The 24936-nt window shown below is 34.8% G+C and overlaps 2 protein-coding genes across 2 annotated transcripts; one reads left to right on the top strand and one right to left on the bottom strand.

Annotated features, from left to right (window-relative positions):
* Positions 1-3631: 3631 nt before the first annotated feature.
* Positions 3632-14618, top strand: KRR1 (KRR1 small subunit processome component homolog). Its single transcript, XM_083365715.1, has 10 exons — positions 3632-3762; positions 4888-5063; positions 5883-6017; positions 6191-6316; positions 6473-6556; positions 7391-7447; positions 11182-11352; positions 11927-12004; positions 12132-12225; positions 13395-14618. The coding sequence occupies exons 1-10, from the start codon at positions 3684-3686 to the stop codon at positions 13538-13540; spliced, it is 1146 nt and encodes a 381-aa protein (XP_083221841.1). The 5' UTR covers positions 3632-3683; the 3' UTR covers positions 13541-14618.
* LOC310642201 (glioma pathogenesis-related protein 1-like) lies at positions 14355-23221 on the bottom strand (the record flags this gene model as incomplete). Its single annotated transcript, XM_083365718.1, has 5 exons — positions 22949-23221; positions 17877-18122; positions 16697-16806; positions 14696-14778; positions 14355-14491 (listed from the first exon to the last, which is right to left on the bottom strand). The coding sequence occupies exons 1-5, from the start codon at positions 23129-23131 to the stop codon at positions 14355-14357; spliced, it is 759 nt and encodes a 252-aa protein (XP_083221844.1). The 5' UTR covers positions 23132-23221.
* Positions 23222-24936: the final 1715 nt, after the last annotated feature.

Genomic DNA, 24936 nt, shown 5'->3' with positions numbered 1-24936 from the left:
AAGATGTCTTTTCCATTTCCAATATTATAGCAAAATTGTGCGGATTTTTGTCTGTGTTAAGCTGTAATTTTCTTTATTTATGGCTTTCATCTTTGGGTCACTTTCCTCTGGTTTTTATTCTACTATCTGATTTATTTGTTCATTCTTTGTCACCATTTTCTGAGAATTTTTTAATTGTGAACTTAGGTCAAGGATGTGCTCATTTGTATCATAAAAATATTTTTAATCTCATCTTGATTTGAAGCAATTATCATTTGCATTAGTTGTAACATAGCATACATTTCCTCGTGGAAGATATTTGTCTTGTCTTGAAATATTACTCCTGCAGTTCTCTGATGTTCCAGACTGGGGACCTTAAACGAGAATATTGCATGTGGTTTCTTACCTCTTTTAGTTGTATTTGCAACCTCCATTTTCATAAAACCAACTAGTCTTAAATTCCAAACACTATAGTTTTATATGTTTCTTATCTTTATAAACAGTCCAAAATGTTCAACCATTTAAAAACAATCTGGTAACTTCCCCCCTAGAATAGCCAAAAAGTCAAATTTTTCTTTCTCTGCAAACAATTCTTAAACTTAAAAATCTGAGCTCAGTAAGTGTTAATAATCTACGAAGGTCAGCAGTTTTCATAGCAATTGTATTTCGCATTCTTCAATAGACAGCCCAGTGTATTTTCTTTCCTCTGTTAGCTGTTCTCTGTTTAGCTAAGTCACCGAGGATCAAAAGGATGAATTGTGCTCTGTTTCTGAGTGTCTTGCCAATTTCTGAGGCAGGGCAGCTGTAGTTCTATACTCTGTTCCACCACTAGATGTCAGTAGGTGTTTATTTTCTAACTTTTAAAACAAAAAGATCATTTTCTTATAATTTCATCAATATTCTTTTAAATAGAAAATCTTAACAATTTCCATAGCTTTCAGTTTTATCCAGATTATAGCTTTACATTTGTCCATTTCAATGCATTTCTGCCCCCCCCCCTAAAAATTAAATCGTCGCTTCCATCTATGAAAGGGTGGCATTGTAATCCCCTTCTCACTTTTGGAGATTTTTTTTGCTTCTTGGGCATGTTTTCCAGGAAATCAGTTTCAAAATAGAGAAGAGAAGATCAACATTCTCACCCAGCTCCAACTTGCTGTTCACAGTTGTTCTTAGTTGGTGCTTTTGGACTTCAGATGCCAGTAGCTTGGGCTACTCACCAGAGTGCAGCTAGCCTTTCTCCTGCTGGGTTGGAGGCCTTCTCTTGGATCACACCGTCATTCCATGATTGACAGGGAGCTCCTCCTCCATGGCCTATATCTGGTCTATTAGCACTAGTTTGCTCCCAGTGGCTCTGTTCCCATAAAGCAGAGGTGTCAAACTGCTGGCCTGTGGACCGGACACAACATGAGGAAACCTTGCCCACCCCATTGCTGGCAATGGGGAAAAAGCTCTGATACGTCGTGCGACGTCACATGACGTCGCGAGTTTGACATTTCTGCCTTAAAGCAATAGAAACCATCTTTCCTCTCACATTCCGAACAATACTAACATCATCCACCCCACTCAGCTGTCTCTTTGCTTGGCTTTTACAGCTGTTCATTGCTGGGCAGCATGGCTGCCTGAGGGAGGGTTATGGTTATGTTATGTTTTGTTAGAGTTAGGTCAAAGGGGCAGGGCACTATCAGCCCAGATGCTAGCCACTTTTCAGGCAGCATGCCCTCTCACATAAACCACTGAAATAATAAACCATATAAATCTTTAATTTAGCATAAATGGATGGCAGTATATCTACCCAGTCTCGGCTGATTTTAAAAGTGATAAGCAAATTAGCTTGGACTTGGTTACAACTTCTATTAGATATTATCTAGAAATCACAGAGTTGTAAAACAGACTGGGAAACAATTATAATCTCTCGATATACTAATAAAATTCTCGTTGTATTGATCTGTTTGTACCCTCAAGATAGCCCAAATGATGCATTTATACCATAACAATTTTTGAACCAAGGTACCTAAAATCTGCTAACTTAAAGAATACATGAAAAAATAAGACCCATGACTCCTATGGATTTGAAATTTCCATGATGTTCAGACTAATTTTATTCACAAAATCATGGCCAGCATCCTCAGTCACATGATAACAATTTCTGATGCTCCCCTATCAGTCTCCAATGATAGGTCTCCAACAAACCAATTCAGTGTCCAACAAACCAATTCAATGGGGAGTGCAGGAAGTTGGATATCACTCCTAGTACCGCTGTTTTATTTTTATTTTTTGCCTTCTCATGGTCATTCTGTTTATCTATTTAGGTAAGTAAACATGAACTTTTTATTGAAGTTCATTTGCCAGTAAAATTATTTTTCTATTTATATTATTTTCTTAAGTATATTCTTCTTATATTCTTTTTTATCCCCTGCATTGTCACCCCAAAATTTAATCATCTTTCTAGACCAGGGGTAGGCAACCTCGGCTCTTTTATGACTCATGGACTTCAACTCCCAGAATTCCTGAGCCAGCTAGGAGTTGAAGTCCATGAGTCATAAAAGAGCCGAGGTTGCCTACCTCTGTTCTAGACCCATCAGGTTTACTATCTTTCTCTCAAATAATGATCCAATGAATCACAGAATTCTCTAGTAATTTGTTAAGACCCACAGAAAAAGGAACTAGTAAATGACTTACATGTCACATTATAGAAGTCATGTTTGATCTGATGAAAACACACCACTTGATACTGCAGAAATTTCAACCTAGTGCTATAGTTATTATTTTGCCACTTTTCAAGAAAACCCATTTCCTGTCCATTAATGAGAATGTGTAATTGATTCCTCAGCTCCAGAAGCGATATTTTAAATATTGAGTATTAAAAAAACTACTCAGAGTAAAAAACTGAGATATTGCTAAAGATATTATCTACCAAAGGCTCAGTTAGCCGTCATTGCTATCTTGGAGATTTTTATAGCATTTGGGTAGCCATGAAGTATGGCATTACAAAGGATGCCAAATACTGTAGGGTTTTGTTTTGAATCAACCTCAACTTTAACATGGAAAAAGTGTTTGTAGAATTGGTAGCCGCTAATTAATAAAATACGCTTTCAAAGATTAGTGTTATCTTCTTAATTATTGCAACTAAACTTTAGGAATTATGAGAATTTTTGGATCGGTTTTGTAAAAGGAATTGGAACTGGCACTTTTTAATTTGATAAGAGCTAAACCCAAATAAAACAGTTATTCAGAAAAATGTTGTCTTAGAACTTCAAAACAAGAATTCTTATTAGAAGACCAGCTTTCAATACAGTAGGTCGGTACTTAATTCAGAAATCATAATAATGAAGGCTTCTTCAGAGTGCACTACTGCAAAGCATCCTCTGAAATTACGATTCGGAGGGCTGTAGGTTTCTAAAATTGGAAAGAATCGCCAAGTCAACTCCCCTTGATTGATTCTCTATTAACAATTCTGTCTTAAAACTGATTCCAGGTTCATTTTATTGCCAACGCAAATGATAGACAAATACGAGGTTGCGTTGGGAAAAAGATTCGCCAGAGAAATTTACCGCAATTTTAAGTTATCTAATATCCTATTTTTGTATCTCTACGGAGTACTCCGCCGACCTCCTCCATCCTCCCAGGATCTCCGTATTTCCGCTTCTGTCTTCTCACGTGGCCGCTGAGAGGCGGAGACTGCGCAGCCGCGAAGTGGAAGCAAGATGGCGGCGTCTGGGAAGGCTGGGCGCCGAAAACGCGGAGCTGCGACCCGACTACCCAAGACCGACGACACGACCCCAGGTGATACCATCCTCCCTTGTCGAAGCGTGACTGCTAGTTGGACGTGTCGCGCTGTGTTGGCTTATGCTGTTTTTTTAAAGGGAGCACTTGGGCGCATAAACTAATTTGTGTTGAAGTTGGTTGTGAACATATTGTGTTGAGGTCGCTGGCTGTTTGCTGCTCGGTGCTAATTACCATATCTGGGCTTCAAAATCCATATCACTAAGAAATACAAAACAACTTTTGGCCGTGCGTATTTTTGCAAATCAGATAGGGTATTGTTGTTCTCTCCGTGGATAATAACTATGTAGTGGATGTCATTTATTTTTAAATTAAATTCATCTTAGAATTATGTGTCGGACAATTTATAGCTGAATTTTTAGTGTGTTCAGGTCTGTTTTTTCAGTGTATTATTAATTGCTGTGAATGGTTTTGGGCTAAAGTGCAAAATAGCTAAATTCTGAGTAGCTGTGCTTTTCTTTCAAGAGAAGATGTATAAAGGCATACAATAGTGTCGGCCCACCAGCTTTTCTATTATCATTCATACACACACACAAACACACACATCTGGATACAAAGTACTTTTGTATGTCTAGAATGAGGAGGAATTGTCAAATCACACTGGTGTGTGAAAGAAAAGAGACACTGCTTCACTGTTAACTGTTTTGGGAGGATTTTTGGTTTTTTTTCCAACAGCAGGTCTTAGGAAATGCTCTGCTTTTAGATTTTTCTCTCTCCAAAGCTGCAGTGTAAACTACTGAAGTGGATTGCAACAAAATACATAGAAGTCCCCAGTTATTTAAAAAGTTGAGTTATTTAATTATCCTTTTTACAAAAGTCTTACGGCTGCATTTATAACCAACCACTGCTGGACTATGGTAGATTTTGCACCAACAAAGGGGCAAATGAAATGCATCTCCTTGCCAGGTGTTCTTTTTCTGCCTCCAGATTGGCACTGTCATAGCACTGCTTCCTTTTGACCAACTAGGGAACCTCATTGCTAGATGCAAACTTGTCTGCTTATTCTTTCTTTGAAGAAGTGGAATAGAACTTGTTGCTGAACATTCTGTTTCTCCAGTTAATAATCTTTAATCCAAATATTTTTATGTTTGAAAGACATTCTAACATAAATATTTTTGCCCACAGAAGATGAATCAGGACTTCTCACTGTGCCTGATGGATGGAAAGAACCACCTTTTACAAAAGAAGATAACCCCAAGGGGCTTCTTGAAGAAAGCAGCTTTGCTACTCTTTTCCCTAAATACAGAGAAGCTTATTTGAAGGAATGCTGGCCATTAGTGCAGAAAGCTTTGAAGGAACATGTAAGAATCTTTACTTATACTTTCACAGAGGTAATGTTACCAAACCACTTAAAAAGCATGTATTTTGAGGAAAACCATGTCTTAGCTATATTGATGAATAATAGGTGTTAACTATAGATGACTCTCTCATTCACTGTCTACTTTGTGAATTCCATATATGCAGATAAAGAAGACTATAGTAATATGTTCCTTAAGCAAGAGATTTCTATTTTGACTGCACAAGAGTTCCTATAATACTTAGGTACAGTATGTATCATATCAGTTATTTAGAAATACATGTATCTCAGATGTTTTATTAATAGGCTTCTGTCACAAATACGTTTGAAAGCAAAAGGGATAATACTGATTCCAAGATTTTGGGGTGCCCTGACCAGGATGTAATTAATGACTTATGTTCCTTAACATATGCCCTTGTGCTCATCCCCTCTGTTCTACCATTTGCTTGTTTCTTCTGGCTCCAGATTGACTTCCCAAGTAAAATATCCAGGCTATTGGGAGATGGCAGAGAAGAGATAACAAAAGAAAAAGAGTAGGAAATAGGACCTGGAGATTTCAAAGGTTGCAGTGGAAGCCTCATTGGAGCATGGGCCTGAGTCCCTGATTGGCAACACAAATCCAAACTTCCTTCATATAAGTCCTTTTAATTTTAAAAGGCATCTACTTAAGGTTTCTTAGCATTATGGAAATGTTTAATTCCTCTTTGCTCCTAGATACCAATAGATTTTTTTTGTTTGTAAATTTTATTGATTACATACATTTCTGAGATCATTAAGAATTTGTTCCGTTCTTCTGAGAATAGTTTGTTCTCTTACGCTACAGCATATAAATGCAGTTTTAGACCTAATTGAAGGAAGCATGACTGTCAGCACAACAAAGAAGACCTTTGATCCATATATCATCATCAGAGCCCGAGATTTAATAAAACTTTTAGCGAGAAGTGTTCCATTTGAGCAGGTTTGTTTTTCTATCTTTCTAAACTTTAATTTCAAGAGCTCTGATAACAAACTCAGCCTGATTAAGAATCCTGATTCAAAATAATTTATTAGAAGAAAATGAATATTTTATAACTAGATACTTGATTATATCTGTATATATTTAACTTGAAACTATCTCTGATTTCCATCTAGTCTGTACGTATCCTTGAAGATGATACAGCATGTGACATCATTAAAATAGGGTCCTTGGTCAGAAACCGAGAAAGATTTATAAAAAGAAGACAGAGGCTTATTGGTCCAAATGGATCTACTCTAAAGGTATGTCTTTGTTCTTGTAACTCATTCCAAGGCATGCTTATTCCAAAAATAGGTCCTCTGTAAATATGATCTGAATGCTTGTTTTCATATTCAGTAAAATACGTACCTATGAGTATTGCATCCTGAAATGTATACTGTTATCTTATTTTGACATAGGCGCTAGAAATATTAACCAGCTGCTATATCATGGTTCAGGGGAACACTGTTTCAGCTCTTGGACCTTTCAGTGGTTTAAAAGAGGTAAGATCATCTTGGGATAGAACATTTTGCACATTCAGTTCAAGCTGTAATAGTAGTTTTCATTTTCATTTGTTAATGTTATATATTAATATAAAATGAATATACATTAAAAAAGAACCTATATACTGGTCCATAATAGTAATAAATTAGAAAATTACCTAAGAAATCAGTTGTTATATTGAAGTTGTGTTAACATAATTTTTTCTAACAAGCTAAACTCTATGGTCATATTGTGGAAGACAAAACACGATATAGATGAAGCAGAATGTCTTGCTAGCAGAAATCTGATCACTGCCGAAAAAAATGACAGTGTGCAACTTAAGAATAAAATACAAATTTGACCTGATCCAAATTCTTACACACTAGTAAGCCTTTGTGCAATATGTATAATTTAATTGCCAATCTGCTGTTCCACTTATGTCTTCATTAATTTTTTGAAATTACTAAAGGACACATAATCATACTTATAGAAAATAACATTGGTTTTAAAATGATCTTCCGGTATTAGAAATGTAATCATCTAGGAACTAGATATTTTAATTAAATCTGTATCCTACAGGTTGCATGCAGCCTTTAGCATCCACTAGCAATTCCAGAATTTTCTCCCATTTCAGGGTATAAGATACCAGTTTTGCCTCTTAACAGCCCCTACACTCTTACTGCTCCACAAAAAATATTCAGAAGGAGAAATGGAACCAAAATTTTAGTCCTACACCTGCAGGACTTGGGCAGGGCAGAAACAAGAGTACAGTATGTAGCTATCTGATTAAAAATGTTTGCTCACCTTTGGTTTAAATTAAATCAGTTTGCAATCTTGTCTTTTTTAAAAATTAGGTTAGGAAAGTTGTCTTGGATACCATGAAGAATATTCATCCCATTTATAATATCAAGGTAAAATAAAAATATTTGATCTAAAATAATTTTGGCTGTGTTTTGGGCAGAGGAATTGTATGTTTTCCCAGAATTCTGCAGTGAAATTGATTGAATTGAATCCCAAACCGCATATTCAATAGACGTCAGAGAATGATAATTAACCCATTAAATTAAAATAAAGATGTCAGTTCTAGAAAATACAGGTTGTAATTCTAACTTATTCTAAGGCATGGTCAGAGAACAAGGGAATGCAGTAACTTTGCATACTACATTGATTTTTAGCTGTTTTCAGCTTCTTTGCTGTTGAAAATGACAAATTCCTCCAACTACCCAAGGGAGCATCCTTGAAAAGATCATGGAAGTTTTCTATACCTAGCAACCCCTAATTCAGCAGAGTATAAATCTATAGGGTATATATTTGCTCCTTTAAATATTTAAGACTGCAAATTCATGTGAACACAAAATTCAAATAAATGTGCAATTTGCTTCTTATTTTTTGCATGTCTGCGGTTTATTGGTTCTACAGGTAATCCTTGACTTACAACCACAATAGAGTCCAGACTTTTGGTCATAAATGATTGGGGTTGTTGAGCGGGTCACCACATGACCTGGCTCAATTTAGGACCATATCATGGCTTTCTTTAAGTGACCATGCAGATTATTAAATGGAACATGGGGTGCCTTAGGTGGTGAGGGAGTTCTTAGGAGACTTACTGCAGGTTGTGTGCAGGTTATGGGATGCTACAGTGTGGCTGCTTCCATTTCAATGGCTCCTTCTATTGAAGTCATCTCTAGGAACATTTGTTTTTTTTTAAAGGTAGTTATTACATTTATTACAGTGGCATACTGGGTCAAACTAAACCTTTGATCTGCAGAGCTCATTCTCATTCAGGAATTTTGAAATTTCTTAAGCTGTGGGGATGCTTTAAAACCCTGGACAAAATTTTATCCAATCTCTGCATTCTTTTTTAATAAGTTTTATTGATTTTTTTAAAATTACAGTCTTTAGAGCTTAGTAAACCAACATGTCTGGGTTTACATATTTAACATCAACTTCTTCAATATAAATCTATTCAGTACTGTACACCAGTATTTTTTTTCTTTTATAAATATTTTATTGGTTTTTAACTATAACAATCTCCAGTGCCTGGTGTACAGCGTGTTGTCTTGGTTTATATTTTAACAAGTAAAAAAGGAGAATAATAATTAACAATCAGTAATAATTAAATTTGATAATTCCATAAATAATACATTAATTAATGATATATCTCTTTGATCTTCCCTTCTCCCATTTGTATTCTCCTTCTTCAACCTTAGCCAATATATATATATATATATATATATATATATATATATATATATATATATATATATATATATAACATTGTTTCAGCTTATATTATTCTCATTACCATCCTCTCATTAGTTCAGCATGCATCCTATTTTTATAATTTTTATTCGCTTAATTTCTCTTATATTCAATCCAATTCTTATCAGTCATAATTTCTTCATATGTTAGTCATCTAACTGTCCAAATTTTCCCGTTTAGGTACATCATCCCAATATTTTATGTCATGCATTATAAAAATACTATACTTTTTATCTATCTTATAGTATCTAGATATAACATCCTTTTTAATCAGTTTATATTTCATGTATATTAATAAAAGTTACATCAGCCTGCTATTTTAACATTTCATATATTATAGAACATAGTATATTAATTAAATCTCTTATCCTTCTTGTTATAAGGCCCCTTGATGTTCAAAATTCTCTGTTCTTTTAGCCATATTCAAATAAATGTTTATTGACATAATAGTCCAGCTGGTAGGACGAGTCAAATCTCTTGTATCTGTCTCTGGTCATCTTCTTTTGCTGAGTAAGTTGATGTAATCCGCTTACCCAGCAGTTCCTGTATTTTAACAAATGTTGTTGGGAGTACAGAAGATGAAGTAAGTAAGATGAATACTTTCTGTCTCCCAAACTTTGATGGTTCTCTTGATAATTCTATAGTCCATTCCATTTTTCTTGTATCAGAACCTTGTAGATTTTTTCCTGTGTCAAATTGTAATTCTTTTCCTTTGTTATTTCATCAATTTGATCACACTCTTCTAATTTGTAGTCTGCTGACTGATTTATTTGTTCATTTGTTGTTATTTCCTGGGTGTTTTTAATTGTAGATTTACATTGGAAATATGCTTATTTAAATCATCAATGTTGTTTCGAATTTCCTCGTGGTTTGAGTCTATTGTCATTTGTATTTGTCCTAACATTACATATATTTCCTCCTGGAAAGTATTTATCTTGCCTTGAAGTATTGCTTCTGGAGGCACTTGATTTTCCAGGCTAAGTCCTTCAGGAGAAAATACTGAATGTGGCGTCCTGTCATTTTCTGATACGTATGTGATATCAATTTTGTCTCCCCCCTTGAAATATTCTTTCATCAATGTTTTAATTCAAAAGTGAGTTTATCAGTCAGTCAAAATTACAGTTCAGTGTGTTAAGCCACTTTAAATCCTTCCTGTAGATTCTCCTCTAAAAGATTAGCCAAAAAGCCAAGGTTTTTCTTTTCCATAAACAGTTCTTAGATTTAAGCAACAGTCCAGGTGAGTTTTTTGTTTTTGTTTCAGACACTTTTTAATCTTATAGCTGGCTCTTCCTTTGTTCTCAGCTATCTTCAAGGCTATTTGCAATTCAAAGGAACAACTTTTTCTTTGTTTCTAGGCATTCTGCCAATTTCTGAGTCCTTATTGTTAGTTTTCTGTTCTCTGATTCTCCACTAGATGTCAGCAGTTATTTTTTTAGTTTTTTTTCATTCAAAAAGTTATTTTTGTTATATATTTTTAAAATTCCATCAATAAATTTTAGGGTATAAGCATGACAGGTTTTTAGTTCCTAGATTTGTCCAGACTGTAGTATTTTAAATCAAATTTTAGTATACCTCTTTCCTTCTTTAATATTAATTCACCGCTTCCATGTATAAGAGAATGGGGATATAGTCCCCTCCCTTAACTTCTGCAAGTTTTCTTGCTTTGGGATCTTTTCAAGGATTTAGTTAGTAGATAGAAGAAAGAAGGTCAGTACTCTCACCAATTCCAAGGATGCTGTTCACCGATGTTCAGGTTCGTGCTCTGGGACTTTGGCTGCAAGTAGCTTGGGCTACCTGCAGATCTCATGCTAACCTTTCTCCTGTCAGGTTCAGAGGGCTTTCTCCGGATCAAAGGGAGCGATTGCCATTGCTTTGTGATCAACGGGGCGCCCCGCCTTCACAGTCATCTCTTCAGGGTGACTTTGGACCCATCTAGGCTCCCCCGAGCAGGACGAAACTAGCCGTGGGGAGCAGAAGTCTGCTCTCGTGCGGCCATGCGCTACAGGTGCAAAAACAGAAGTCTCTGGAATATTTTTTTAACCCACAAAAGTGAAACTAAAACCTCTTAAAACTATTGGGCTTAGCAGCCACACCCACCGAAAAGTCAAAGGTTTGTTCAGCAGTGTCATAATTTTGAATGGTTGATGAAGGAATAGTCGTAAGTCAAGGACTACTTGTATTAAAAATCATCTGAAACAGAAGAATCCTTAAATTGAGCTAATTGTTACTTATAATTGAAACACTCTCCTGTGTTTATACAATTTTAAATGAGTTTATTTTATATCCGGGATATGATATGAAGCCTCATGATTTTTCCTTAGGTTAGATAAATTGATATAATTTTTCTTCTAACTTACTGCTTGATATTTTAATATGTTTGCAGACACTAATGATTAAAAGAGAATTGTTAAAAGATCCTGAATTAAGACAGCAAAGCTGGGAACGTTTTTTGCCCAAGTTCAAACACAAGAATTTGAACAAACGGAAGGAACCAAAGAAGAAAAATGCCAAGAAAGAATACACTCCCTTCCCACCTCCACAACCAGAAAGTCAGGTCTGTTTAATCTGAAATGTTACTGAACAACATAAAAGAGTTTTCTGACAGCTGATGTCTGTAGTACATGGATAGCCAACTATGATGTACCAGTTGTTTTAAGAGAGAAGGTAGCCCTCAAATATAGTGTGGGAGATGGGCTGTTCCAAAATGTGATAAATAAAGTCAACAATAACTCTAATATCATCTGGATGGCATAGATTCCCCATTCCTTATTTTAATGTATTGTGAAATTTAACCAACGTTTCCCTATAAATATAGACTAAAGATAACAATAACCAATTGCAGCTTTTTGGAAATAATAGTCTTTCATTGCAATATGTGTGTGTAATGATTTGCTACCCAAAATGAACTTAGTAGGTTAAATTAATAATATAAGTTTATTGTGTATATATGAAAAGAGTTTTATGTTTAATAGTATATTTTCTCAATATACTTGGCAGTGATGTCAGAATTATGAAAACCATTAACTTCTGATTTTTTAAATAAGGAATCACAACAACTGTTTTTTAAAATATGGAACCAAGGCAACAATTTTTACTGTGGAATATGTATGCTCATGCTACTTTTACAGGTTGATAAAGAATTAGCAAGTGGTGAATATTTCTTGAAAGAAAGTCAGAAGAAGCGTAAGAGAGTAGAAGAGATAAAGGTACAGTCTCTTGAATTCTTTGTTAATTAACATAGTTGCTGGTTGTGACCAGAATGAAGATTGATTTGTTAACCTAATATGTATTTAATTTGGTATGTGCTACGCTACATGTTTTTTTTATGTTTAGGCAAAGCAAGCAGAAGCAATTAGCAAGCGACAACAGGAAAGAAATAAAGCTTTTATTCCACCTAAAGAAAAGCCTGCTGTGAAACCAAAGAAAAGTAAGATTAGTTTCTTATTATACTTAACATTTTGCAAATGACAGTCTCCCTATTGAGAGGAAGCATTTTGATCAGTTACTTAAAGAATAAATTACTACTGCCAGGGCTCTCTGTTGAGAAGACTGAGGCTAAAAATGATAATTATATTCTAATTCAAGGAAATACATTGTTTTTTTTTAAATACACATGGTAACAAGAATACATCCCTCTTGACATTTATATTCTTTAAATCTAAAAAAGCTAATTTATAAAATTAATAGGCTGTGATTTGCAAGACCAAGAATTGATCCAGCCCAATAATAGTAATTTTAAGCAAGATGGGGTAAATCACTGATACTAAAGAACTCTACTCTTGTAGCATGGACACTACCTTTTGTAGACAAAAACAGTTAAAAAATTCCTTTGTAAAGGTAGTTTCAGATAACTGCTATTTTCCCAAAGTTCCTGTGCTGGCTGATTAAGAATTAGCTTGAAGACCATGCTTACTAAAGGTAAAGGTAAAGGTTCCCCCGCACATGCGTGCTAGTTGTTTCCGACTCTAGGGGCTGGTGCTCATCTCCGTTTCAAAGCCGAAGAGCCAGCGTTTGTCCGAGGATGTCTCCATGGTCATGTGGCCGGCATGACTAGACGCCAAAGGCGCACGGAACGCTGTTACCTTCCCACCGCAGTGGTCCCTATTTTTCTACTTGCATTTTTACGTGCTTTCAAACTGCTAGGTTGGCAGAAGCTGGGACGAGTAACAGGCGCTCACTCTGCTAAGCGGCACTCGGGATTTGACCCGCCAAACTGTCGACCTTCTGATCGACAAGCTCAGCGTCCTAACCCACTGAGCCACCGCGTCCCTTTCCATGCTTACTAATCAAAGTATTAATAACTAGATTAATCTGAAATACTATTAATATGCTTTGGAAGTTATTCAAATTTAATTTATATTTTTGGATCCAAAAATCTACATCTTATGGCTGAATTAGAAGCTTACAACTTGTAAACTCTTTAGCAACATCTCTGTATGCCACTTTTATACAACTGGATTTGTTAGCTTGGCATGTAACTCTTGATTGTGTTTTATGCTTTCATTGAAAAATGGATTTACTTGTTATGCTTGAAAATTTTGCGTATCTCTTGGATCAGACATACTAATGAGAAAAAATTACTCTCTTACTGTGTAGCAACAAGTGAAACAAAGATTGATATTGAAGCAATTAAAGAAAAGGTTAAAAAAGCAAAGAAGAAGCTTGGAGCACCACCAGAAGAAGAGATTAAATTAAAAATTGCAGCAGGTGAAAAGAAAAAGAAATCATCTTTAAAGTTATAGCACTTCACTTTTTGCAAGGAAGAAAGCTATGAACTCAGTTTTATATTTGTTTTTGTTTATTTGCCTTATTGTCAGTTAACATCATAGAAGATGAAAAGTTGCATTCCTTGAGGGAAGAAAGGGAAAATTACCTTTCCACGTTTTTAATCTAAAATTGACAGGTTGCTTTGTTGTATTTTAAACAATGTGGGAAATATTTCCATACGTGTGATATCCCATTAGAATAAACAGTTGACTTGGTGTAAGTTAATGGTGTAAAAATGATAGTATATGCAGGATTATCATTGAGAATATTTTGTACAGTGTACAAATACCAACAAACTTGGTTTTATTTGTTTTATTGCATGGGACTGATAGTTGTTTAGAACATTGCAAGAAATAACAGGTTTTCTGAGGGCAGCTGAAACATTTTCTAAACAAAAATGTAGATTGTTTATTAATTGATTTTGTTTACTAGGCTTGCATATTTACATATTTCCTCCATCTTTATGGAAGGGGACTGCTTTAAGTTTTCTTTATGTTACTGGAGAACTTTGCTTTCCAAATGCTGGATGCAATTGAATGTTGAATTATTTTTTTTCACTCAGATCAACAAAGAGCCAAGAGCAGAGTAGAATGGTACTTGGTGAATGTTGTTGTCAGTGATAACTTTATGTTCAGTTCATGTTTATCTGTGGAAGACCTTTTTCTGCTACTTGTACTTTTTTTAAATCCTAAAAAATATTTTGAAAATGTATCTAAAAATCATGGATGTCTTACTATTTTTATCGTCATTGTTTAATACTTTACAAAAGTGCTTACTTTTTGTTCCAGCTTATTTATACGTATACATTCTAGGATAATGTTGCTTCAGAAAAAAGACAGTTACAAAAGTTATTAAAAATGAAGATGTTCTCAGGACTAGAACGATGATGCAGTAGGTATCACAATATGGCGCCACCCATACTTCACCTACAAATAAATTTCAAAAGTTATTTACAGTTGCATCTAGACTAATAACAAATTAATATAAATAGAAGAAACTTGTGTAAATTTGAGACTTCCTAGATAATTAAAGATTGGTATTTTATTCATGGAAGTTCTGTTTTGAAAGGTTTTTTTTTAAAGACCCTAATTGTGACAGATGAAGAAATGCATGCTAGTCCTTTTACTTACCACAAAGTCTGTGTAAGCAAGGTTCTCCATGACATTCACTGCATGGTACTCCTGATTTATATGGCCATGTTGGATAATTCCCACTGTGCAAAACAACAATTTTGTCAGCTCACTTGATACAAAGACAGGAGAAAAAGTTCAACCACTCTTCTTCTTTCAGGTCAGTGCTTTAACTGAATTATAATCTAGAATAATTTCTGGTAAGTACTGGTCATTAAAACCACAGAATGGTGTTACTAGTAACACAGCCAAATATAACAAGAGGTTTCCTAAGTTTAAATCAATGAGATGGACCCCTGAAACTGAAGCTGGACATTTATTTGCTAGTATTCTTTACTATTTCCAAATCATTTCAGTTTGATTTATGAAAGTACTTTGAATTTGATTGTTTGGACTATTAAATTTATATTAAAAGCAAAAAATGGTTATTAAATATTCAGTAATAGTGTTTAAAGTGCAATGAATTCCTTTCTTCTTTGTCAGCCTTTGCCTTTATGTTCTGCTATTCCCATCTTACATAAAAGGGAGATTGAATACCAACTTTGCTTTAAATCTTTCAACTCACTAAAAAAGGAATAGTATTTAAGTACCGTATTCTCCAGTTTTCTGTGCTCAACACCAATAAATGAACGAATGTTTAAAAAAAATCACTAACCACATCACTGAAATCTGTAATTACCAAAATACTATCCTTTGAATGAATCGTTGAGAAATTAACACACTCAGCTGAACTATGACCTGAACTTCAAGATAACACATGAACAAAGATTAATACTTTTTTTAAAAAAAAGCTTTCTTGGAATTTTTGCTGTTGGTTTTAGACTACTATGTTTTGTCCAACACTTTTATTTTTTCTTTTTTGTTTCTACATATAGTTACAAAGGAGTTTATACATTATAATTTGTGCTACTGATCTCTCCAAAGGGGGAAGGAAGGAAGCTACTTCCTTTCTTAGCCACATACTTAAAATTACTAGGAACAGAAGGTGACATAGCATTTATTTTATTTCCACTTTTTTTTCACTAGCAAGTAAGGTCACAGGCTGTGTGGGATCTCTCTCTCATGGGATTAAAAGGTTGAATACCAAGTAAGGTCTTCTCTAAAAAAGTATGCCATGGCACTGTAACTAATAAGACACTAAGGCAGGATCAAGATGAGTAAAATCAGAAGACCTTAGGAGAAGAGGGTTAGGACCTGTTTTTTTCTCTGTTTCAACTATATTTCTACTCTGCTTTTAAAAAAATTCCCAGTCTTAGTTTCTCACTTGTAATAATAACAAAAACAAAACAGTCTAAGTAGTAACAATTAAATCCACCAAAATAAAATTATGAAACTCAGCTGAGAACTTACTTAATTATTTGAAAAGCTTATAATCAAAAAGATCTTCATAGTCAAGGATTATGGGCACACGAGAGAGAGAGAGAGTGAGAGTCCCTGGATTCATCTTCCAGTGGAATTACACAGTTGCTGCTTGCAATGCTTTTGTCCTTGGCATTAACAATCTTAAAGGAATAGCCTACTGTCAGGCCTTCCTTTAGTACAGTGTTTCTCTTTGGCAACTTTTAAGATGTATGGATATTCTCCCAGAATTCCCCAACCAGTTAGAAAATATTAAACATACTGGTTTGGAACTCTTTAAATTGTAGTTTACATATCTGAAGGGTGGGAAAGGTTAGCCTAAATTATTTAGGATTTTAAATCTTGCCCCAGTGCTTTAAAAGGATCCGGAACGTTAATAGGATTGATTTCCTCATAATTCAACCCATTCCATGTAATTAAAGTTAGACTAATCTGGTATGGATAGGTCTGGTACATGACCAACCAAAGCTAAATTTGCATTCTGGAGATAGAACTCAGCATTTGTTCTTACTGTGCGTTTTAATCTTGAGCTATAATCAAAGAAGTAAATGGGCCTGAATAGACATAGTTTCTCAATTCCTAAAGGAGTTAGAGATCTTCCTAAGATAATTTCTGACACAAATTGCAATTGAAAAATCTTACCTAGGTCCATAGTCACAAATGAAGTGTGCGGCATTAGGTCCATGAAAGCCTTCTACTATAGGACAAAAGTGAACAGCACAGCCAACTTTGTAGGTATCTGCCCAGACCATCTGAAAATAAATTGGTATATTCAGTGGTAATTTAGTGTATACTACTAGCCCGCAGTTGTGCTAAAAATAGGACACCTGCTATGTAGCATTTTCTTTAACGATAATGGTGACATATGATGTTAGTGTTCAAAATATTAACAAAGAATTAATTTACAGGCATACTAAATCAATCACTGACAGGTAATATACCAAAATAAACTTAACAAACTTATGTGAAGTACCCTTGCTGCTTTGCCTAACCAAACTCACTGCTGCTGTTTTTTTCAGATGAGATGCATAGACTTAGATTATGAAATTATTTTGAAAACACCACTCTCTCTTATTTTTTCATATCTACTGTAAATACTAATAAAACCTTTCAGAATAGTGTCAGCTTTTTCACATATAGATTGGGATGGGGATAGGGAAATGAATTTTTGTGTGATGAATCTGTAGATTTATAGGACCTAAGAGTCTTTCCTTAAACATATGGAAAGTTGTTCCCATGGTCAGAGATCTGAATAAATGAGATTCAACTGTTGTTTGTTCCAAATGATCATGTGTAAACATATTTATATAATAAAAACACCTGATAAAAATTTGTCTGTGACTTTTATCATTCCATTAAGGATCAGTAGAAATGGATGATTTATTTTGGCTAGGCCCAAAGTATCAGAGAAGGAACATTTTCTGTCACTGGACAAAACAATGCATATTTCTTTTTCCTTCAGGTTATTAAATAAAATGGATGCAAGAATAGCTAATGAGTTGCTGTTAAGTTTGAGATTGGGTTCAATGGCAGTCCACAGCAAATGCCAACAGGGATAACCAAGGCACAAAGCCATTGGGCCATGGAAAATGGCAATTAGTTTTTAAAAGTTAGGATTGGGGGGGTGGAATTTCTGGTGGCTCAACATGTGCCTTTACAGATTGGTCACTTTTTGGCGTAAGCAATTTTTAAACTACAATTGCAGGCTTGCCAAGTGGAATCAAGCAATTTGGAAGATATAATTGCATTAATCCAGGTTTTTTAAATAACTGCCAACTGCTATTTTTAGAAGTCATAATGCAAGATATAATTAATGACTTACCTGAGTATAATGCCCACATACATCTTTACAACTTTGAGTAGCATAATTGTAATGTTGGACTTCATTGTACCAAGCAGTGAGGGCTAAAGTCACATTAAAATACCAAATGGTTCCAGTCCAAATATTTTCTCCAATTACTGTGAAGTTTGGGTGGGCCTTCCCTGGTGATTGGAGATCAGGATTATGATTAAATTTGCACATCTTTGCCCAGCCAAGAGCAGTCTTTGCAAGATCATCGTCCCAACTCTATAAAAGCATAATATATATTATGATCACGTTATTTGATATTCCTGGGTTATTTTTCAAAATAATGCAATTGTCTTTTACAAAGTAATTCCCCATCCCACCCTGCCACATAGATTTGTATATAATTTTTATCCCTCACTACTAACTCACTTCTGCAGATAGGGGAATACATAAACCAGAATGCTCAATGCCTCCTGCCCTGGCTTTGTATTCTGCTTTGTAGTTTTTACAAAAACACCTAGCTGCCTGCTTGTTCATGACTCATCAGTATGGATATGACTGTAACTATATAAATAGATAGCAAAAATGTGAAAATTTTACATTATTATGATTGCATTGTACCATATGTTGTGGAATAAACTACAACTACATTAAGCCAAAATCAAATCATGTAATCCATGAATCAAACTAGCATACTATCTTTGAAGTAAAGTCAGAAAAGGCATAAACATTATTTTATACACTATTCTTCTTTTAAAAGTAACAGCCTGTTAGGGGAAAGGGGATCCTGTGGGACTATGACACCTTGTTCATTTTGCAACACACTGGTTGTGGTTTTCTTCTCACAGCTGCTATTTAAAATTTGCCTCAATAGCTGGTCACATTAAATGGGATACACATTTAGTCCATTTCCACTGGTTCTCAGCCTTTTGGCTAAGATTAAGCTTGTGTAGTCCCTGTTCTCATAAAATGCTTAGCTGGATCAATAAATCCCTTATGGCTTAAATTTAGCCCACCGGATATTCAGACTTGCATAGGATTAAACTGACTAGCCAGTTACCTGGTAGAACTAGAACAACTAAAGCTAAGGCAGTTCTCCCCTTTTACCTATGTAGGCCACCAAGAAAGGGCTAGGAGAAACAGCCCATGTATTCATTACAGAGCTGTATGCCAAGGCCCAAGGGACGCGGTGGCTCAGTTGGGTTAGGACACTGAGCTTGTCAATCAGAAGGTCGGCAGTTTGGCGGGTCAAATCCCGAGTGCCGCATAACAGAGTGAGCACCTGTTACTCGTCCTAGCTTCTGCCAACCTAGCAGTTTGAAAGCATGTAAAAAATGCAAGTAGAAAAATAGGGACCACTGCGGTGGGAAGGTAACAGCGTTCTGTGCGCCTTTGGTGTCTAGCCATGCCAGCCACATGACCATGGAGACATCCTCGGACAAACGCTGGCTCTTCGGCTCTTCGGCTTTGAAACGGAGATGAACACCGGCCCCTAGAGTTAGAAATGACTAGCACACATGTGCGGGGGAACTTTATGCCAAGGCCCAGAATGGAACGTACACCCCAAACATTGGGTGGCTTGTGATACTATGAAGCATTGCCAACATGTTCCTGAAGTCAAGGTTCATGGGATGCTAGTAGCATTTCTTGGAGAAAGTGGGTGAAACTTGGTATTCCCTAAATGCAGGTAGTCCTCAACTTACGACCACAATTGAGCCCAAAATGTATGTTGTTAAGTGAGAAATTTGTTAAGTGAGTTTTGCTCCATTTTATGACTTTTCTTGCCACATTTGTTAAATGAATCACTGCACTTGGGGGTTTTTTGTAATTATTTTATTGAGTTTTTAAAAAAACATAAATCAATTACGTAATAATTGGTGAAGAGTGTGTTGTCTGGGTTACATTTGTAAAACAATCATTAACAATTGATTTCTATAATCCATAATCCACAGAATGGTTTTAGTTGATTTCCTCTTTTCCCAAAATATCCTCTTTTGCAAACCTTGAGTTAATACAATTCTTATTGTTTAGATATTTAAATATATAATTTTTCCTAATATTCCTAAAATAATAATCACATCAATATACTATTTCTTTGCTATCCAATCATTCTGGTTGCTTTATTATAGATCCTGTTACAGTCCTTATTTTAGTTTGTTTCTCCCACCAAATCTAGGTATTCTTACTGGTTAAGATTTTCTCAAAAATTAATTACATTTAAAAATTTAACTCTATTTTTCCATATGTACCATCCCACACTTTTACATTTCTTAAGGAATAGATAAAACAATGAAAAAAAGAAAGGAGACCAAGAGTAAAGAAACATAAAAAATAACATACTAATATATATATATATATTATATATTTATAATATATAATAATATATATTTATTTCCTAAATTTCTTATTTTTTAACCATAATGAAAAATATATTTAATCTTTAAACATTCCATTTAATACATCTAGTCATCTAGTCCTTTAACTCTTATTCAAAACATTTTTATCCATTATAATTTTCTTAAATTCAATCACATTTAAGTATCTAAAACATTTCCTTTATATAAGTCATTTCAACTTTTTTATATTACTAATATCAAGAAAGGGAACAAAAAAGGGGGAAATGATACTATATTATTTAGTGAATTCATCCCTCTTGAAATGACATATATATTCCTAAACTTTTCTATTTCTTTAACCATATTGAAACAAATGTTTCTTTTTAAGTATTGTCTCTGGTAAGTCCCATCATCTATTTTCTTGGTTTCCAGTTTAGTCTTTTTCCTTTGCCCAGTATCTTCTTAATCAATGTATTTTGCTGAATCAAAAAGTTTTTCTGTATGTTCGTAAATGTTGCTGTAGATATAAAAAATAAATCAGGTGAAGTGTCTTTGTACAGGGCTTCTGCCTTTCCATGTTTGTTGAAAATCTCTTTTTCTTTTTCTCTGCTTCTCTTATTATTTCCTTTCTCTCTGATGTTCCTGACATCTCTACAATTCATTTTATCCAATCTGTTTTCTTGTCCTCAGATTTATTTTGTAGTCTTAAGGGATAGGTTGTTTTTCCAATTCTTGTGAATTTTTCCCCACTAGGATTAAATTGTTTCCTTGTTTTGTTAAGTTCCATCTTTAAGTCTCTATTCTCAATTCTATATCCATTTATCTGTTTTATTTGCTTCTTGTCTGTTGATGTCTAGGAATTTTTTGTTGTAAACTTAGAAATAGATTGATTTATATTTTCAAAATTATTTTGGATTTCTTTGTGGTTTAGTCATTGTTGTTTGAATTAATTGCAGTATACATCTCCTCCTGTAAAATATTTATGTTTTCTTGATGTTCTTTCTACATGTCTCTGATCCATGATGGCCATGAATCTGAGTTTTTCTCTTCCTTCCTTTTCTCTGCAAATAGCTTTAGAGTCCCGATTAAATAGATATTTATAATCGAAATAGTTCAAAAAAGTTTTTTTTTCTAAAATTTATAATTTTCTCTTTGTCTACAGCCCAGATTATTGTATTTTGTTTGTCACAGCTGTTCTTTGTTAAAACTTTGAAGGTCACACAGATTTGCTTTTCCCAGTTTTGCCAAGTTTTATATTAAAGTCATAGCTGTCATAGTCTTCATCCACTACTAGGTGTTAGCAACTATTTGTTTTTCAATTTCCAAAATAAACAATTATCTATAAAATTAGTTTTAACCATTTAAACAATTTTAGATTTATCCAGATTTAGGCTTCAAATTTCAGGTTTTATAATTATTTCACTTCCATATATTTTGATCCTCCATAAAAAGATTAATTCGCCGCTTCCGTTAGTATAAGGGTGGGGCAAAAATCCCCCTCCTTCCCTTTAAGAGGTATTTTGCTTCTTGGGGATCTTTTCCAGGAAATTAAATGTAGAAAAGAGAAGATCAAATTGCTAACCCAGTTTCAAGCACACTGTTCACAGTTGTGCTGGTTAGTGCTTTTGGACTTCGGTTGCTAGTAGCTTGGGCTGGTCGATGCAATACAGCCAGCCTTTCTCCTGTTGTGTTAGAAGGCTTTCCCCAAATCGAATGGAACCGCTGTTCCAGAGTCGCTGGAGCACCCTTCTTTCTTTGCCATCACTCCGGGGAGATTTAGACCCATTTAGGGTCCCCAGGAAGGGCGAAATTAGCCACAGGGGTGCAGAGAATCCACAAGTCACTACTGTGCAAAACTGGAAGTCCCAAATCACTGCAGTTGTTAAATTAATAATATGGTTGTTAAGAGAATCTGGTTTCCCCATTGACATTACTTGTCAGAAGGTCGCAAAAAGTGATCACATGACCCCGAGACACTGCAGCCATTGAGTCAGTTGTCAAGCATCTAAATGTAAATCCCATGACCATGGGGATGCTAAGTGAAAAATGGTCATCACTTTTTTCAGTACTGTTGTAACTTTGAACAATCACTAAGTGAAATTTTGTAACTGTTTGACCCAATTGGTGTGATTGTTCGCTGCACAAATAGTTGGTAAGTTTAGTGAAACAATTATCAAAACATGGCTTTGATATGCCAGATTTGTTCCTCCCAGAAAGGTCAGGTTTTTTTACACCAACTCACTACATTTGTCAGAAGTACTAAGGAATAATAACATGATACACTGGTATTCTTTGGGATTTCTATCCCATCTAATTTTTTAATTATATAATTTAATTATTTTTGAAGTTGGCATACCATGAAGCAGGTAGTCCTGGGTGCTAGAGACATTTTTAAGGGGGGAAAATAGTGCTTTGTTTGAAAATATACCTAACTGCTCAGAAAAGAGATCAACAAATGTTAGGATGACAAAAAAGAACCTAAAGGGTTAAAGTGTAAATGGTATTTTGACTAGTTGTGTCTCCCATAGCAACTATTTTGCCAAAAGTAGGAGTTCTCATAGCTTCCATTTGGAGTTGATGTTTGCTATGCCTGCTCAAAATTTCCAAAGCTTCAAAAGAAGCAGAATCAGTAGCAAACCTTGTCAGTGAATTAGTTTCAGCATAGCAAAATCCTCTTAAAAGAACTAGAAATATCTAAGTCAATTCTAAACCTACAGGAAGTATGAACTGTACATTTATCATTGCTACAGATTATGATGATTCCCTTACCATCCGTTTCATGTTGCTAGCTGGTGGGTCCACACTGGATCGGAATCTATTATGCACTCCGACACATTCTTCAATAAATTGTGCATTTTCAATATCCGGTAAGGTATGTTGGGTATAAAAACAACAGCATACTAGTAGTTTCAGGAACAATAAAACACCAAAGATCAGGTTTTTTTCTGTCATTCTGGACTGCTACACAATGAGCCAAAATATTTTAAACATAAACCAAGTTGTAAACAAAGTCTCTTAGGCTATTCTGTTTGGCAACTTCTACTTGGCTTTTATTTCATCTTTGGTTCCGCTGTTAAAGATTACAGGCACCCGGAAATGAATTGAGCAAATACCTTCAAGGCAGAGCCTAGTGATGAGTCACTTTCACCCACTGAATTGCTCCGTTTTACACTCTCTTGTATGTAAATCTTAAGTAATGAAGGAACATAAAGTGTCCTTTGATTTATATTGGCAAGCGGACTAATTTTAAAATATTCATTGCTGTTTTTTATGGTTTGCATTAAATGTTGAAATCCAAATTTAAAATTAAATATCAGGAACTTCAATGATTTAAGAAGCCAGATTTTATCAGTAGAACAGAACAAAACAAAATGAGTAAATAGCATTACATACATAAATACAATAATTGTCCTGTATTTCTATCAATTGTAATGAATCAGTTCTTGCCATACTAGGACCATGGAGATTTTCTACATTTGCCAAGGTAGGTTTAAAAGTTATATAGTAGCTGGAAAGAATTGCATCAACAGTCAGAAAATAAGTAAATAGAAAAGATAACGAAACACACACACACAGAGACACACACAGACACACAGACACACACACACACACACACACAGAGAGAGAGAGAGAGAGAGAGAGAGAGAGAGAGAGAGAGAGAGATGTTTGACCAATGAATTAATTGGGTTGTAAACATATTTTTTCCTCCAAGTAAATAAACAAAATATTATCAGAATAAAAAAAATTACTGAATTTCTATTTTTCAATTTATCCTGCAAAAAAATTATTTTTTTTCCTCACACTTTTTCCACATTTGTTTTTTTCTTGGCTTGCTCAGGATGCCTGTCAAAAAAGCTGTCCAGTGAAGTTAGGTTTACTTCTTTGCTATCCCATGTTTTGGGATAAGTAAGTTTCTATCAGATGTACTACAAAAATCACACAGCACTATATTTAGGTGACAATGTCCATCCCTCACCAATGATCTTTATTCAGATGTAAAGTCACAGTCAATATCTTGGTTGCTGGTTCATTTATCATATTACTGTTTCCATGTTCACTGATTGCTTCCAGATCAAACTGATAATGAAGAGACTATTAAATGACCTTGAACAGCATTCATGAATTTCCCCAGTGAGACTTTCTTTTTGTTTGAATCAAGACTTTTAACTGTTGCTGTATTTTTTCTTTACAATAAATAATTAGAGCAAAGTTATTAAAGTTGTTAAGAAAACAGAAATTGATTAGGGGCCATTCAGAGTCTATTCATAAAGCAATTATGCTTCTCATTACCCTACATTACCTACATTATCCTGGGGTCATCTCTTGTAAACTTCTGAGACGCAGAGTCAATGGGGAAGCCAAATTCAGTTAACAACTGTGGCAAGAAAGGCAGAAATAGGATAGAAAGAGTATTGATACTTTTGAAGTTTGTATTAGACAAGTTTCCCCAAAAGGAAAAAAGTGATCATAAGTCCTCATTTGAGGCATAAATGAGCAGGCTCACATTATACTTCAGACACATTATGTAAAGACCCATTTCCTTTGAGAAGTCCATGATGCTGGAATGAATGGAAGAAGAAAAAAAATAATGAACAGCAGTTAAGTAAATGGAATGGATCTGAATGGCAATGGCTGCATTGTTGATAGACTTAAAAAGCCAGATTGGGATCAAATCATCCTGGAAAAGGCCCTTCCATTTGGTTGTAAGAATAAATACAAATGTGATGCACACAATTTATCAAATATTCAGTGGGGCA

This window comes from Vipera ursinii, assembly GCF_947247035.1.
Source record: "Vipera ursinii genome assembly, chromosome: 6".
Lineage (NCBI taxonomy): Eukaryota > Metazoa > Chordata > Lepidosauria > Squamata > Viperidae > Vipera > Vipera ursinii.
The sequence above is the reverse complement of the archived record's forward strand: the minus strand, read 5'-3'. Positions and strand labels throughout refer to the sequence as shown.

What these genes read in the sequence shown, in the direction of transcription:
- KRR1 (XM_083365715.1), top strand. Translation starts at nt 3,684, where the DNA reads ATGGCGGCGTCTGGGAAGGCTGGGCGCCGAAAACGCGGAGCTGCGACC. An exon ending in GACCGACGACACGACCCCAG is followed by an intron (nt 3,763 to 4,887) that starts GTGATACCATCC and finishes TTTTGCCCACAG; the next exon opens with AAGATGAATCAGGACTTCTC. An exon ending in GAAGTGTTCCATTTGAGCAG is followed by an intron (nt 6,018 to 6,190) that starts GTTTGTTTTTCT and finishes ATTTCCATCTAG; the next exon opens with TCTGTACGTATCCTTGAAGA.